Below are 18650 nucleotides of genomic sequence, written 5' to 3' on the forward strand. Positions count from 1 at the left end.
TTTTTTTTATCCCCAGCATCTAACTATCGTGCTTTATACATAGGGGTAGGACTAGGGACTTCTCCTGCTATTTCATTAATAGAGGGAACTCTCAGATGAGGAAACTTCCTTTACTAATGCAGGTTGGCACCTTTTCTGTAACATAAGCTTGGAAAGTCATCTAGAGAACTAAGAAGTTAAATGACTCGTCCAGGATCATATAGTCAGCATACATCAGAGGCAAAACTGGAACCTAGGCCTTCTTTACTCCATAGCAAGCTTTCTATCCCCTGCTCCAAACTGCCTCTTTTTGCATGTAGTAGGCACTTAATAAATGACTGTTGAATTGGATTCAAAGAGAGCTAAATCTAGATTCAGGTAAATTGGCTTAGGATCCTGGCTCTGACACTACTGACTGCGGGACATTGATGGAACCCACCCATTTACATTACACTGAACACTATGCTCATATCCTTTGAGTACTCCACAGAGACTGGTCAGAACCAGAGACCAATATTAATAAATTAAAATCTTCTTCCTCAAAGATAATCCTTTTTAAATTAAATTTTATTTTATTTTCCTGAAGATCTACCTTCTCTCCCTCTCGCCTCCTCCCCTTACCCCTTATTGAAAAGAAACAAAAACAAAACCCCTGTTACAAACTAGTATAGTCAAGCAAAACAAATTTCCAAATTAGCCGTGTCGTGTGTGTGTGTGTGTGTGTGTGTGTGTGTGTGTATTTCAATCTGTCCTCTGAGTCTAGCACCTTCCCATTAGGAGGTGGGAAGCATGTTTCATCCTGAGTCCTCTGGAATGGTGGTTAGTCATCATATTAATCAGATTCCCTAAGTCTTTCAAAGTTGTTTGTCTTTACAATAGTGTTATTATTGTATATATTGTTCTCTTGGTTCTGCTCACTTCACCTCACATTAGTTCATATGAATCTTTCCAGGTTTCTCTGAAGCCATCCTCTCCATTACTTTTTACAGCACAACTATATTCCATTACATTCACCTACCATAACTTGTTCAGCCATTCCCCAGTTGATGGGCACTCTCTCAATTAAAGCTGATCTTATATCGTATTTAAGAATAAACGTCTCAATGCACCATAACTGTTACCTATTACCGTTGCTTCTAACATTTAGTTCTAATTGAGTTTGAAATTTGTCAAATATCACATCACTCCAAAAACCTTTTGATGAGTCCTTTCTGAAGGAAAAAGACAGAACAAATATTCAGGACTTGTCAGGGTGGAGAGGGTAGTTAATTGCTGAGCCTCTGTGTTCCACTTCAACTTAACCAACCTAAATTGCTGAGGGAAATTGAACAAAAATATATACCTTCAGAAAGTAGAGCTAGAAGAACGAGACATAAAAAGTAAATTAAAGCAACATTGAAGGGTTGCAAAACTCATATTAAGTGCAATGCCCTATCTTCATCTCAGAGAACAGACAATGAAGCCCACTTGCCTCCTCAACAATGAAACCTACTTGCCTCCTCATGGCAGAGAGGTGGGATACTACAGGTATGGAATGCTGTATACACTATCAGATGAGGTTGCTGTGCCATTCTGTCTGGCTTATCTATTATTCCTTGTTACAAGAAAGGATTCAGTGGAAGAGGGATATATTGGGAAATGAATGTGGCATGAAAGACAAAAGGCATCAATAAAACTTTTTTAGAAAGAAAATTATACCTTCAACAAGCGTGTGAGTTTGCTATCCCGAAAATTTACATACTGGGACCGGCTTCCCCCCTTTTCACTCAGTGCATTAATGCAATTGCCAAGAGCCAGCAGAGAACGGTTGATGTGAGCTCCCTCCTTCATTCTCTTGCCTCGGTTCTTCGTCTGAAGAAGAAGAAAAATAGCATACCTTTAGAAAAATGACGTTAGGTGGCTTTGACTGCCATCATTTGATTAATAGATTTTGATTTCAAGTACCTTCCAAAACTCTGGGAAGAAATCTGGATTTCAGCCTGGCCTTTTGTCAAAAATCTATGATTATCCAACTACTTGTTGAATATCCCCAGGACTCTTGGAATTGAAAGCACAGTCAAAAACAAGTCTAATTCTCAAGAAATTAATAGTCTAGGTCCATTTCTCTTTCATGATTGACTTCCTCAGTAAAGATACTACTAAACATAAAAAATAGTCTATTCATTAATTCTAAGACTATGGCACTGATTCAGTTCCTTTCTCTTTTTTTAATTTATGTAAAAAAAAGAAGCACTTCTATAACATAGTAAAATAAAAAAGGATGATTGTACATGAAACTGCAAATCTGCTATATGCAATTTGCTACTCCTTTCAAATATACAACAAAATCTTTGCAGTTTTCCTGAGACAATTAAGGCTTCTTTCTCTTTCTCCTCCTATTCAATTCTGGGACCAACTCTTTGTCCATTTGCAATTTATCCAAGATTGCTAATTATCTAATACCCCTGACTTCCCAGCTAAAATCCTGCCTTCTACAGGAAACCTTTCCCAATCCATCTTAATTCTAGTACCTTCTCTCTGTTAATTCTTTCTGATTTATTCTTTATGTAGCTTATTTGTACATGGTTATTTTCATGTCTCCACAACTAGATTGTGAGCCCCTTGAGAGCAGGTACTGTTTTTTGTCTTTCTTTGTATCCCCAGTGCTCAGCACAGTGCATGGTACATTGTAAGTGCTTAAAAAATGCTCAATGATTGACTCCTTTTTTGACTGTCTATACTGATGGATGAATTCTGTAATTCATCTGTTCAACTGCAAGTCATAATCTGGTCAATCAGAATTTTTATCATTATTAAAAGTCATCATCTTCCTTGACATCACTAACCTAATATAAAAAAACACTGAAGATATGATCCCTGATCTCACAGGGACATTTATTACCACTTCACCAACTCCACCACCCAAAATGTGGATAGCCCACCAACGGTTTCAGTTATTTTCATATCTTACTTCAGTTAGAGTTCCAAGAATAGTCTTCTTGCTACTCCTTTGAGCAGTTTTCATCCTTTGTTCCTCCCTATGAAATATGACTATAAAATATTGGCTTAAAAAAAAAACAAACATCAGGACTTAAAGAGTCTGAATGTAGTCACCCTGCGGCCATACGCTTATTTAAATAATGCTATCACTGAGCAAAACATTTTGGGAACTCTGTTTTAGAATTGTGGAATTCTTTTGAACGCTGATAGTGATAACCAGTTTCCATATTTTGAAAACTAGATTTTTTTTAATATCTTGAGGTCAACTGAATAAGTAAGGTGATCAAGCTAGGAGATGCTGTTTTGGCTCAAAAATGAAGTATGGACATAAAAAAAATACAACTGGTTTTATGGTATGATTTATAAATGAAGTCTGAAAAGTATTTCAAAAAGGATTTCAAGGGGCAGTTAGATGGCACAGTGAATAGAACACCAGCCTTGTAGTCAGGAGGACCTGAGTTCAAATGTGACCTCAGATACTTACTTACTAGCTGTGTGACTTTGGGCAAGTCGCTTAACCCCAACTGCCTCAAAAAAAAAAAAGATTTCAAGAAAATGTCCCAAGCAATGGATGTAACATTATATTGTCTATTGCTTCCATAGACTACTTTGAAGGCTAATACCCATTTGGTTGTATAAGTTTGGGTATATTTGTTTAAACAAGCAAATATTAGTCCCACTGTTTTCAGAGAAACACTGTGTAGAGCTGATATTGTAATCATTCAGTATATACTATTTATCTTTCTATGCTTCCCATATTCTTCCAGTTATTTAAAGCTCTCAAGACTCCTCTTGGTTTGTTCTTACATTGCCCATTCATTTTTGATACTTTCATTTATCAGTGTCTATTAAAGTCTTTGGTTTTGCTGTTCTTCTCTTTCTAAATGAGCCATTTTAGAATTATCTAACCTTATGCCTTTCACTTTGGAAATGTCAGTCCTTCAGGCGATCCAATAAGAAAGATAAATCTTTTAACTTTGGCATATTACTTGGGCCTTTGCCCCTCTTTAACAGTGTGAAAAGAGGTGCATTCATTCATTCATTTAACCAGTTTACAAAAAAAAAAAAGGATTAATGTCTAAAAATACAAGGCTTGCAGGAAATGAATCAGGTTAGTCTCAATAAGGATTGACAGACTATATTTACTCAAACAACTGATAACAGTCACTAGAGCACAAATTTAGATTTGAAAGAGCCCTTAGAAGCTACTTTTAGCAGTCTTCATTAATCTAACACCCTCATTTTACAGAGGAGGAAGTCTCAGTGTTTAACATCTTACCATGGCCTGCCTAAATTCAAGCTCTGCCACTTTCTAATTGTATGGCCTCAGGCAAGTTATTTCAATCTTTTCAGGCCTCAGTTTCCTCCTGTGTAAAATGAAAGGGTTGGACTAGATTTCTCTAAGAGCCCTTCTAGCTTTAGATTTGTAATCCTATAAATCCTAATGAACCATTCTAATATTCCCAGAATACTCCCAGAAAACACTACAGCCAATTTGGAATAATGTCTTTTTTTCTACGTCTTTAGAATCAAAGCACTCTGTGAATCTAATCAATGCTCTTAATTACAGCATTTTTTCTTTTAAAAATAAAGACCTTAATGCAGACCTAGATAAATCTAACCAAAAGATAAACAAGGAAGAAATTAATGATATGAATATAACTTTAGAAAAATCAGAGATGATAGATCTCTGACGATTACTGAATGGGAATAGAAAGAAATTTTCATACTCCTCAGCTGTACATGGCACCTTTACAAAAATTCACAATATAATGAGGCAAAAGACCTTTATAAAGCAGAAATAGTAAACACATAATTTTCCAATCACAATGCAATAAATTATATTCAATAAAGGACCTTAAAGAAAGAATTAAAAAGTAGTTGGAAGCTAAATAAAATAATTATAGATAACTGGTGTTAAGTAGCTAGATGATGAAGTGGATAGAGCCTGAAGTGAGGGAGATCTGAGTTCAAATCCAGTCTCAGACAGTTATTAGCTGTATGACCCTAGGAAAATCACCTAATCTATTTCTGCCTCAGTTTCCTTAAATGTAAAATGGGGATAATAATAGCGCCTACCTCACAAGATTGTTGTGAGGACTAAATGGGATAATATTTGTAAAATGCTTAGCACAGTTCCTGGCACATAGTAGTCATTTAACAAATGGTTATTGACTGACTAGTGTATCATAGAATGCATTGTAAAAACAATAGGCATTTTCACCAAAAAAATTATGATATTAAAAATTATGACAATATGTCTAAACTTATGGGATGCAATTCTTAAGGGAAAATTTATATCTCTCAACACTTCTATCAACAAAACAGAGAAAGAACAAAGCAATGAATTAAGCAAGTAATTTTTTAAAATTTGAATACTACAAAATCAAAAATCCCCAATTAATCAATAAAGTAGAAATTCAAAAGATTAAAGTTGAGATTAGTAAAGTTGAGAGCAAAAAGACTATTGAAGTGATGAACAAAACTAGTAATAAAATTGAGAACAAAAAGATCATTGAATTGATAAACAAAACTAGTAGCTAGGACTTTTGGGGGGGATCTGATAAAATAGATAAAGTTAGCTAATGTGAATTTAAAAAGAAAGAGAAAAACCAAATTATTAGTATCAAAAAATAAAAGGAAGATTCACAATGACTGCAGAGGAAATGGAGAAGATTATCAAAAATTATTTGCCCAATTACATGCTAATAAAACTGATAACTGAGAGGAGATAGATGAATACTTACAAAAACATAAAATATTCAAATTGACAAATGAAACAGATTATTTAAATACCCAAATACCAAAAAAACAGATTCAAGAAACTATAAATGTACTCCCAAAGAAAAAATATTCTAAAACAAGATGCATTTATAAGTGGGTTCTATACAACATTCAAAGAATAATTAATTCAATATTATGTAAATTGTCTGCAATAATAAGAAAAGGAGGTGCCCTTCTGATCTTTATGATATAAATATAGTATTAATACCTAAATCAGGAAGATTCAAGGCAGAGAAACAAAGCTACAGACTAATATTCCTAATAGATACTGATATAAAAATTTTAAATAAGATATTGGCAGTTAGGCCACAACAACATATTACAAATATAATATACTAAGACCAGGCTGGGTTTAAATCAGTAATTCAGGGGTGATTCAACATAAGTAAGATAGCAAATATAACAATGTAAATTTAATTTAATTTACATTTAATAATGTAAAGATTAAAAACTAGATCATTATACAATAGATGTTGAAATAGTTTTTGACAAAATTTAGCACCTACTTCTATTTAAAAATTTAGAAAGCATGGAAACAAATGAACCTTTCATTAAAATAATAACTGCTATCTATCTAAATCACAGCATAAACATTATATGTAATGGAGAAAAGCCTTTCCAACAAAATCAAGCATAAAGCAAAGATGCTTATTTTCACCATTATTTTTTAACATAGTTCTAGAAATAATAGCTATAACAATAAAACAAAAAAGAGAAATTGAGGGAATAAGCATAGGCAAAGAGGAAACAATGCAGACGGTTTTGACTCATTTAGAAAATCCTAAAGAGTACCAAAAATTAAGTTGAAATAATACCTTCAACAAAGTTGCAAGATGTAAAATAAATACGTTTAAATGATCAGGATTCTTGTATGTTACCAACAAAACCCAACAGAAAAAGAATGCAAAATTCCATTCAAAATAACCATATACACTACTAAATATTTGAGAGTTTATCTACCAAGATATACCCAGGACGTAATATGAATCCAAGTATGAAATACTCTTTGAAGAAATAAAAACAGACTGAAATAATTGTATAAACATTACTTGCTCATGGGTAGGGTGCATAAGTATAATAAAATGACAATAGTGCCCAAATTAACTTATTTGTTCAGTGACATACCAATCAAACTATCAAAGGAATATTTAATAGAGCTGGTAAAAAATAATAAAGAAGTTCATGAGCAGGATACAAAAGGTTAAGAACCTCAGGTATAATAATGGAAAAAAGTAGGAAGAGAGTCTCTTAGTACTAGATCTCAAACTGTATACAAAACAGTAATCATTAAAACAGTTTGGTAATGGTTAAAATATAGAAAAGTTGATCAGTGGAACAGATCAGATATACAATAAATAAAAGCAAACAAACACATAGCATTCGACCACGTCACCAACAGGGCACTAATGTGCCCATTGATTGGCACACTATTCAAATAAATGTATAATATTCAATAAGGAAGGGGAAAGGCATTTATTAAGCACCTACTCTATGCCAGCTATTTTGCTAAGAGTTTTGCAAATATAATTTCATTTGATCTTCACAACAGTCTTGGAAGGTAGGTGCTATTATTATCCCCATTTTATAGCTAAGAAAACTGAGGCAGACAGAAGTTAAATGACTTGCCCAGGGTCACACAACTATTAAGTGTCTAAAGCTAAATTTGAAGTTGGGTCTTCCTGACTCTAGGTCCAGCACTCTATCCGTGATACCAACTAGCAGCCTTTGTAGCTAAAGACAAAGACCTCCATTACTGGGGGAAGGGCTCATAATTTGACAAAAATTGCTAAGAAAACTGAACAGCAGACTGGCAGAAATTAGGTGTATATATCACCTTTATATAAAAGGTTACACCATAAAAGAATCACAAGAGCAGGAAGAAATTAACTTTTAGATCTATGGATATAGGAAGAGTTCACAACTAAACAAACAAAGACGATCACAGAAGATAAAATAGACAATGTTGCTTATACAAAATTAAAAAGAGTTCTGCACAAATATTTCTAATGTGGTTAAAATTAAGAAAGAAACTGGGAAATGGGGGGAAATCTTTGCAGCGAGTTTTTTTTTTCTGATAAAGGTCTCACTTCTGATATATAAGGAGATGATTTTAAGAGTTAGAGCCATTCTCCAATAGACATTGGTCAAAAGATATCATACATACCTTCTGAGAACAGGCAGTTCTCAAAGAAAGAAATCAAGGTATCAATAACCATATTAGGAAAATGCTCCAAATCATTAATAATTAAAGAAATTCAAATTAAGGCAGCTTTGAGGCTCCGCATCATATCCATAAGACTGGCAAATACGATAGAATAGAAAAATGATAAATGTTGATAAGCTATGGGAAAAATCACACCACTTAGATATTCTCAGTAATACAATGATACAAGACAATTTTGAAGTACTTATAATGAAAAAGGTTATCCACCTTCAGAGAAAGAACTGATGGGATCTGAATGCAGATCAAAGCATACTTTTTGTTTTTTGCTTTTCTTCTTTTTTTTCTTTTTATTTTTTTTGGTCTGTGTTCTCTTTTTCAACATGGCTGACATGGAACTATGTTTTACATGACTACACATGTATAATCTATATCAAATGTTTGCCTTCTCAAGAAGGAGAAGATGGAGGGACTTTGGAACTCAAAAATTATTTTTTAAAAAAACCTAATGTTTATAAATATTACTTTGGGGGCATGGTAAAAAAAAATCAAGCCTTTTGGAGCTATGCCCCAAAAGCAACTAAATTGTGCATTCATTTTAAACCATCTAAATCACTATCAGGCTTAAACTCCAAAGACATATTTGAAAAGACCCTATATATGCAAAAATGCTTAGAGAACCTCTTTCCATAGTGGCCAAAATTGAGAAAATGCCACCCTTCTCATAGGAGAGATATGGAGGATTATGGGAACAGAACATCAGAAGTTATCATTCTATTAGTCATTTTTGCTTAACTTTCTCTCTGTTACTATTTTCTCTCATATTACTACCACAATGATGGATATAAAAACAAAAGGCATCAATAAAATGTATATTTTGCATGCCTTCATATGTATAATGGGTGGGAGAGGGTTGGGGTGGGATAGAGGAAGAGAGACAATTGGGAACTGAAAATAAAAATTTTTTTAAAATTTAAATAAATAAATTTTATTTTAAAATTAAACTGAACACTTTATGGTTATAATGACCAAACTTATCCCCAAAGAAATCTGAAAAATGTATCTTGTTCCTCTGTTGCAGAGGTGAGGGACCATAGGTATGGGATATTTGACATACTATCAAATTTGGTTGACAATGTTAGTTTTGCTGAAATTTTTAAAAATTTTTCCTATTTCTTTTTTATTCTTTATTACAAAGGATGGCTTACTGGGTAGGGGAGAAGAGAGGGATACATTCAGAAATAAAGGTGATGTAAAAACAAAAGGTAGCAATAAAGTTTTTAAAATAACTTTTTCATTTGATTTCACTTGTGATTGCCTTGGGCCTGCTATTCCCTAGGGATGGCCCTAGGTCCATGTAGCCTTCTAATGATAAGGGGGCGTTACCTGGGATGCTCTCTCTGACCCTGCCAAATCGACCATGAAAAGCTTTCCCACTCGAACTTCCTCAGAAAGATCCTTCGCCCGACTTCTTTGTTTCACAGTGACTTGCAGGACAGCATGGGAACGGGAAGAAGTCTTGTTTGCTGCTGTGGGTTCCTGAGTCCGCTGCTTGTTCCCTTTAATTAACAGCTGCATGATCTATAGGAAAGGGCAGGCAGAGAAAAGGAGAAGGATAAAGGTGTCTTCTGACCAACTCTCCAGGCTGAGGACAGTACCAATACATCCTGTTCCATAAGCATGGGTTCCAATGAGAGCGCCTCACAGAATCTCAGATACAACACTTTTTTTTTAAGTCCCAAACATTATCAGTCAATTCGATCAGTCAATCAGTTACTGTTATTGTTTGTCCTTCATTCTTGAAGAGGGCTGTGACATCAGGAAGATGATGCCATGACTCGCAAGTGAATTGTATTTAAGTGAGAAAGGGCTGTGCAAGGTCACCAGCCTCACTTTCTCCTCTGGAGTCATTGGGACCCAGGGCAACATATACATCAGGACGACTGGAGATACGTCCCCATCAATCAACAAACATTTACTAAATCCCTACTATGTGTCAGGCACTGTGTGCCAAGCTATGCTCCCAGCATTCCTATGAAAGGTCATGATCTCTACTTAGCTCTGTCTCTGACCCCAGACTGGGAGCTTGTGCCCCTTAAGGAACCCATGCTTGCTGTCTCCGATAAAGAAAGAGTATCCCCACCTAGCTGACCACTGACGTTTGACAGCACACACCGACCACTGAGATTCCATCATGGAACCTCACCCTCTCAAGGGCATGGATAAGAAACCCCTACCCAGAGTCACAGTGACTGAATCCCCTGCCCCCACAGAAGATGGATACAACTCTCAAGGAAGTAAGGAAAAGGGTACGCCACCAACAACTAAAAGTAGTGCTTCAGTCTAGTTAGCTAGTGATGTGAGCCAATTGTTAAAATTTCAGTGTGCGCCTTTACACCTCAGAAATCAGCAAACACTACCAATTGGACTTGATTGTTTTGTTTATATTATTCTATATTATATTACATATTTATATAGTTATACACATACATATATTACATATTTATATAGTTAAATATTTTGTTATATTATAATATCTTGTTATATTATTTATTATTTATATTATTGCTTAGACTCTAGTCTTAAGAAAATGATAGAGAAAATGTTAATAGTGTAGTTAAAAATTCAAAGTGCATCCCTGCTACTTTTTTTTGGAAAGCCAGTTGTTAAACATTTAACTGGCATATCCCTAGGTCAAACCATCTCTTTTTTTTTTTTTTGGTCCATACCTGTGATGTCCCTGGTAAAGGGAATTACCCTGTTGAGAAAATTTCCTCTGCCAATGCAGTTCAGCAACTCTTTTACAGATAAGAGTCTTTGCTGGAGGTACTGAAAAGTTTAGTGACTTGCCCAGGGTCATACAGTGTGTATCAGGCTGAACTTGAGCCCAGGCCTTCTTGATTCGGAAGTAAGAAGTGTCTCTTTCCCCAACAATATGCTTCCTCCACCTCAGAGTCATAGATTTTTACAGTTGAAAGGGATCTTAAACCCACCCCCCCTCCTTTTACAGATGGGGAAACTGAGGATCAGTTAACTGACTTGTCAATCAACAGGTGAAGCAGTGAGGTGGCACGGGGGATATAGAGTCCTGGGCTCAAAGTCAGGATGATCTGAGTTCAAATCCAGCCTCAGGCACCTTCTAGCCATGCATCTCTGTCTGCCTCAATTTCCACATTTGTAAAATGAGGGGGTTGGATTAAGTGATCTTTAAGGTCCCTCCCAATGACAATCATACGAGATAATATTTGTAATGCACTTTGCAAACCTTAAGGTGCTATATAAATGCTAGCTGTTATTTATTATTCTTGTCTTAGGTTCACTAAAGCAGAATGAGACTAGGTCCCAAGTCACAGAGTCATATAATCTCAGAGTTGGAAGAGAATTAGCAATCCAAATGCTGACATTTATTAGGAAGAAAGCATTAGGGAATAGAGAATGAATTATGAATTTCCTTCTTTATACTGAGTAGTTAAAATGGTAATAATGTTTCATTCTTATCTCCAGTTAAAAAGGATGTCCTTTGGGCTAGTCACTGATCCTCTTCGCAGCCCCTTAAGTGATCCCTAAAAGTTTGTCTTTGGTCTTCTTCTCTCTCTAAACCAGGAGTTCTTAACCTTTTCTGTGTCATATCCCTTTGAAACTTTGGTGAAGCCTGTGGATTTCTTTTCAGAATAATATTTTTAGATGCATAAAATAAAATACATAGGACTAAAAAGAAAACAATTAGATTGAGATGTTTATAAAAGAAAAATTTTTAAGGCAAGCTCATGAAGCCCATGATAAGAATCCCTGCTCTACAGAACCAGCAGAGCATTGTACACAGTGACAGCAACATTGTGCTGTGATCAACTATGACAGACTTAGCTCTTCTCAGCAGTGCAATGATCCAATACAACTCCAAAAGACTCAAGAAAATACCATCCACATCCAGAGAAAGAACTATGGAGTCTGAATGCAGAGCGAAGCAGACTATTTTCACTTTTGTTGTTTTTTTTGCTTCCTGGTTTTTCTCTTTTGTTCCGTTTCTTCTTTCACAACATGACTAATGTGGAAATATGTTTAACACGATTGCACATGTATAACCTACATCAGATCGCTTGCTTGTCTTGGGGAGGGGGGGAAGGAAGGGAAGGAAGGAGGGAGAAAAATTTGGAACTCAGAATCTTATAAAAAATGAATGTTGAAAACTATCTGTACAGGTAATTGGAAAAAATTAAATTCTATTTTTAAAAAATCCCTGATCTAAACTCTCTCCCTTGGCCAGTATATTCACTTCCATCACTTCGACTGTCATCTTTACAGAGATGACTCCTAACTAGTCCCGACCTCAGTTCTGAGCTCCAGAGTTCCATCTCCAACCAGTTTTTCTAATTAAATATACCACTGGTACCTCACATGATCCAAAACCAAGCTATTCATGTTTCCCCTTAAATCTGTCTCTTTTTGTCTTCACTATTTTCTTCATTACAATGAGGCAGGGGCAGCTAGCTGGTGCAATGGATACAGCAGCAGGCTTAGAGTCAGAAAGATGTGAGTTCACATGTGGCCTCAGACACTTAGTAGCTACGTGACCCTGAGCAAGTCACTTAACCCTGTTGGCCTCAGTTTCCTCATCTGTAAAATGAGCTGGAGAAGGAAATGGCCAACCCCTCCAGTATCTTTGCCAAGAAAACCCTACATGGTGTCGCAAAGAGTTGGTCACAACTGGAAAATGATTAAACAACAGCATCACGGTTATTACTATTATATTGTCCCCTCCCCACACTCTATGCTACAGCTAAACTGTGCCACTTTCTGTCTGCCACACACTTCTGTACTGTCCCATCTTCCCAGTGCTTTCCTTCCCTTTAGTGCTTACGTGTGGAATGTTCTCTCTCTCCCCTTCTTCTCTTGTTGGATTTCCACCTGTCCTTTAAAGAACAACTCAAAGGCTAACTTCTCCAGGAGGTAGCAGGCATAAGCATTCCCTCCATTCCCTCATTATCACTGACCTCAGATAGTGTTTTGTTTTGCAGCTGTCTGATACCTTTACCATGGGCGTTATAGTTACATGTGTTTGTGTGAGGTAAATAAAATGTGAAGACTTCACAGGGAAGATATGGATAAATATATATCTATATCTATACTAAGAATTGTTTAAAAATCAAGAAATAGGGAACTGAAAAAAAATTCTGAGGCTGTGAGAGTCTGATGGCTCAGCCTCGGGGAAAGTTTACCCTGAAATTTTTTGTTCTTTCTTCTGGTTCTGGTTTAAAGATTTGCTCAGTAAGAACAGGGTCATAATGACCTGTTTTTCTCTACTGTAAAGAATGGAGAGGGTCTCCCCCTCCCCTTATCCTATTCTCCTTCTTTAGACTTATAGATGTCACCTCACTTGTAACCATTAACTAAGGGAATGGGAATTGGAGTTTCTGTGCCTCAATTTCCCGGTTCTTTGTCTAGATTGCATGCTCAGATTGTAAGCCCACCTCCCAGCCAATGGTGAGCAGGGTCAGAGGTGGGCGGGAATTCTCTTGTGTTAGGTATAATTATGGGTGCTTTGCCTGTTGTAAAGCACCTTCCTTGCTAGATCTGTTCTAGCAGGGGATGCCCAATTCTCGAGAATTGAATAAAATTTATTTCTGTTCCCACCCTGAGATGGCTCCTTATTAACTTTTAATTGGTGAGGGTCTTTCATCCCACACATGTTTAATTTTTATCCCCCACAAAACTCTTTATGAAGTTCCATAAGGACAGGGATCACATCCAATTTGTATTTTCTCTCAATGCACCCTGCATACAGAAGGCTCTTAATAAATATTATCGAAATGGATCTGCTAAGTAAGTTAGGAGAACTAAGGGGCTCTCCCACGGATTTTATCTTGCATCTATTGATTCTGTTTCATTTATTCTGGGTACAAATAATAGAAGACATAAGTATTTGGTTTCTGGGGATGACATTAAGTGTCCCTCTGGCAGCTGCTACTAAAATTTACCTCTTGGGCGTTTGTGGTGGAGACCTCAGTAATTCCTGCTATCTGGATGCTTCCTTTGGAATCTTCTCTCAGCTCCAGAAATTCTGAAGATGGATTCAGGAGGTCACGGATTACTTCATTATAAATCTGTAAGTAGAAAAGAAAATCCAGGGTTGGAACAACTCTCATGACAAAGAGGTCTTGGAAAATACAGGGGACTTGAATACTCATCAAACTGAACCTAACAGAAAATCTACGTTTCTTGAGGGCAAGAACTATGCTTCTTTATGTGTTAAAAGCTGACAATTAAATAGCTTTTTCTTTTTATTTGAGACCCACTGTGATGTAAATACTACAATCTTATCCCCAGTTTCCAGATGAGGAAATTGACATAACCTATCCAGAGTCACAGAGTTAGTAAGTGTCAGAGACAGGATTTGAAAGCAGGTCTTCCTGAAGCCATGGTACAGAGCTCTGTGGACTATATACTACATTGCCTGTCTATTGTTGATCAGGATTCTGACCAGCACAGTATTCTTCACGTTAATCAATCAATAAGCTTTTATTAAGTACCTCTGTGTATCAAGCACCATGGTAGGTGCCAAAGATACAAGTAAGAAGAATGAAACAATCTTTACTCACAAGGAATTTATATTCTAATGGGGGAGACAATATGTATGTGTATACACACACAGATATACATATATATATGCATATATATGGTATTTAATGATAAGCCAACATTCGGAATAAAAATACTGTTGAAATTATGTAACTAAAGAAGTCATTTTTTAAATAACATCCAAAAGAATTCATTTTTATTATATGATATGTAGGTTTTGGTTGTTGTTCAGTCATGACCTCAGTTGGGGTTTTCTTGACCAAGACACTGAAGTGGTTTGCCATTTCCTTCTCAGCTCATTTTGCATATGAAGAAACTGAGGCAAACAGGGTTAAGCGATTTGCTCAGGGACACATAGTAAGTGTCTGAGGCTGGACTTGAACTCAGGAAGATGAGTCTTCCTGATGCCAAGCCCAGTGCCCTATCCTCTGCACCACCTAGCTGCCCTATGACATATTGGTACTTCTAGGAAACAAACTAATATCCTGGTCTAAGAAATGACCGTGTCTTCTGTTTTATAGTCACATGTGGTACAAAAGAAGAGAGAGGGCATTATGCACAAGCAGGGAAATGACAACAGATATGATGGGAGAGTCAGTAAAGGGGCGCTGAATAAAGGGCTCTCAATAATAACAATAATGGCTTACATTTCTACAACACATTAAGGTTTGCAAAGCACTTTCCATACGTGATTGAATTTGGTCTTCATGAAACCCTGCGAGACAAGCGTTATTATCCCCATTTTTCAGGTGAGATAACTGGAACTGACTTGCCTAGAATCACACATCTAGTAAGTATCTGGGGTAGTTCTTCCTGTTGCCAATCTTCTTCATTCCACTGTGCTGCCACTCAATGTGACTTTAAAGGAATTTGAAACTTAAAAGAGGAAATTTCTAGCCAGGCCCAACACAAGGGTTCCCCCAAAGTTCATTCCTCTCCAAGCTCTGCTTATGACTCTCCTGCCTTCTTTTTCCACCATTTCCCAACAATTCTCTTTTCCCTGAGAGATACCTGCGCCACCAACCATGCTCTAATAGCCTTCTCATCATGGAAAATCCCTCCAGTCCTGTGGCTTCTTGCTCTGATTGGTCAGTTCTTCCCTCACTCTCCATTTTAAGGAAGCACCCAGGCTTCCCAGGTTCATTCCTTCATTCTTTTCAAAGCTCTCTTAGCTCTCTGTACATTTTTCTCTCCCATGCCCCTCCTCTCTTTTTATCTCTCCCATCTTCCATCTCCCAGCTTTTCAGCTTCCTTCTTCCCTATTAGAATGTAAGCTCCTTGAGGCTAAGGGCTGTCTTTCTTTATGACAACAACAATATTTGTATTTCAAATGCTTAAGACTGTGCCTGGCACTTAAAAAAGCACTTAATAGATACTTCAGCAAATATTTAAGTGTTTGTTAAATAAAGGAACTATATTAGGCACTTGAAAATCTAAAGACAAAATAGTCCCTGTCCTCAAGGAGCTCATTACATTCTACTAGGGAAATATGATCTGTAGAAAATAGAAAACTATTTCAAGAGGGAGAGAATGCCAACAAATGAGGGAATCAGGGAAGACATCCTGTAGAAGGAAGAAATTGAGTTGGGTTTAGAAGAAATCTCGATTCTACCAGTGTACTAAAAGTCCACTTTTACAAAGCTAATGGTTTTATTTTAAATTCCTAAACGTTCTATTTGCTTATTTCTACAATGCCATTCCAATTCTTAATTCTCTGGGATCAAGAAACAATATAACTTAGAGCCTCAGTGTTAAACTCAAATAGAAATTGAGTGGGATGGTGAAGCACTCTCATGGAATCTGGATCTCAGCCTTTCTGTGAAATGGAGGTAGGGACTCAGGGCTTCTGATTGACAACTAGGCCTGAGTGTATCCTCGCCAAATAAGGGGAAAAGTGTCTTTAAGAGTTTGGCATTGGCTAAATTGTACCTGGGGTAGTAGATTTCCACGAAATCGCATGCCTGGACTCCACCAATGAGAGTAAAAGACCAGTGGTGGCGGGGCAGGGACTTATTTATGTTGGCATATAAGGCTGGGTTTTGCCCTTTGGGCCCCACCTCTCCCTGCCAGTTCCGATGCCACCATTTGCCCTCGGGATCACAATAAAGAAGTTTTTCTGTTCCTGAATTTGAGAGCCCTCAGATTTTTTTAATTAATTGTTGTTGGGTGGTCTCACCCCACACAAAATGATTCCCTGGGACAGTGGGCATATTCACTTAGAAAACAACAGATTAACTTTATCTAACTTGTATTGTATTTTTCATTTATTTTGTTTAAAATGTCCCAAATGGGGCAGCTAGGTGGTACGGCAGATAGTGACATAGGCCCTAGAGTCAGGAAATCCTGAGTTCAAATCCAGCTTCAGACAATTACTAGATGTGTGACCCTGAGTAAGTCACTCAACCCTGATCAACTCTCAAAAATAAACAAAACAAAATAAATAAAAATGTCCCAACTCTATTTTAATCTGGTTGGCTGACTCCCAAGTTTTGGTCCACACCTCTCCATCTTAAAGGTTACCCTGGCATCCATTTCCACCCATTTTCTAGGGTAGAGTCTTTTAGGCTTTGTTTGTCCTGCCCTGAACTTCATCAATATTTGAGGGGAAAGGGATGTGTGAGGTAAATAAAATGTGAAGACTTCACAGGGAAGATATGTATATATATATGCTAAGAAATGTTTAAAAATCAAGAAATAGGGAAGTGAAAAAAAAAATTCTGAGGCCGTGAGAGTCTGATAGCTCAGCCTTGGGGAAAGTTTACCCTGAAACTTTTTGTTCTTTCTTCTGGTTCTGGTTTAAAGATTTGCTCAGTAAGAACAGGGTCATAATGACCCGTTTTTCTCTACTGTAAAGAATCCTATTCTCCTTCTTTAGATTTACAGATGTCACCTCAGTTGTAATCATTAACTAAGGGAATGGGAATTGGAATTTCTGTGCCTCAATTTCCCAGTTCTTTGTCTAGCTTTCGTACTCAGATTGTGAGCCCATCTCCCAGCCAATGGTGAGAAGGGTCAGAGGTGGGCGGGAATTCTCTTGTGTTAGGTATAATTATGGGTGCTTTGCCCCTTGTAAAGCATCTCCTTTGCTGGTTCTGCTCTGTGCTAGCAGGGGATGTCCAATTCTCGAGAATTGAATAAAATTTATTTCTGTTCCCACCCTGAGATGGCTCCTTATTATAACTTTAATTGGTGAGGGTCTTTCATCCCACACAGGGGGAAGAAACAGTTCCCCCTTCTAATCCCCTCTTTTGCAATTTCTAATTTTTCAGAGGTGTTAATGACTACCACTTCCTCTTTTGGTTCCACAATGAAACTCAGAAATTCTCATTTGCATCCTCACCTTTGTTTACTAAAAACAGAAGCTTAGATAATCCCCTTTAGAAGCAAAGCTCCAGATTTGCCCTTCTCTGCCATTACAGGCTCCTCACCTCTAGGTAGGACATGGAAACTGTATATTCCATGTCATCACTAGTCTCTTCAATGGCCTGAAAGAGATCATTCAATGTCTGGAGATAGATTCCAGGCTCAGAGTCCATCCCCAGCATAGTGTAAGTTTTACCAGCTCCTGTTTTGGAAAAGAAAAGAAGCACAGACTAGTGACATAGGGAACATGGCAATTGGGGGTCCTATTTCCTTGTAGAGATTCAGATGTCACACAAATAGCATGCTTTTCACATATGCTGATTTTCCACAATAAATGGAAAACAGCCCTTGGCTGCTCTAACATAATTTCTTTTATTTGCTTACTTGTTTGTTTGTTTTACCAGATTTCTGATTTCCTACATGTAGGGAGTTACATGTGATCAGATTCCTCTCAGCTGCTTGGCCATCTGTAGCCTTAGAGTAAGTGCCTGGAGCATTGAGAAGTAGTGTTACACAGCCAATATATGGCAGAGAATGGACTCGAAGCCCAGTCATCCTGATTCTGAGACCAGTTCTCCCTCTATTACCTCACATTGTTGCCTTCACTTTTGAAATAAGGAGAATAAGCTATGTCACCTCGCGTAAACATTTTAACCTCTCCGGGTCATTTTGTTTTGTTTTGTCTTTGTTTTTAAATCTGGAAAATGAGAGTAAAATGAGAGTTTGGACAAGATCTCTACACCACTTTCCAGCTCCGACATTCTAGGATTATATGAGTCCTCTGGTACCCACGGTGGCCCACCATTTT

The 18650-nt window shown here is 37.0% G+C and overlaps 1 protein-coding gene across 1 annotated transcript in view; it reads right to left on the reverse strand.

Moving 5' to 3' along the window:
- The window catches only part of LOC118834064 (kinesin-like protein KIF19), an 85546-nt gene that overhangs the window by 45435 nt on the left and 21461 nt on the right, over positions 1-18650 (reverse strand). The window contains exons 5-8 of the mRNA XM_036741508.1: positions 17908-18044; positions 13879-14004; positions 9290-9484; positions 1678-1830 (exon numbers count right to left, since the gene is read on the reverse strand). Of these exons, the coding sequence (XP_036597403.1) occupies positions 1678-1830; positions 9290-9484; positions 13879-14004; positions 17908-18044 (611 nt within the window). The remainder of the gene's footprint in view (positions 1-1677; positions 1831-9289; positions 9485-13878; positions 14005-17907; positions 18045-18650) is intronic.

Source organism: Trichosurus vulpecula, chromosome 1 (assembly GCF_011100635.1).
Source record: "Trichosurus vulpecula isolate mTriVul1 chromosome 1, mTriVul1.pri, whole genome shotgun sequence".
Taxonomy (NCBI): domain Eukaryota; kingdom Metazoa; phylum Chordata; class Mammalia; order Diprotodontia; family Phalangeridae; genus Trichosurus; species Trichosurus vulpecula.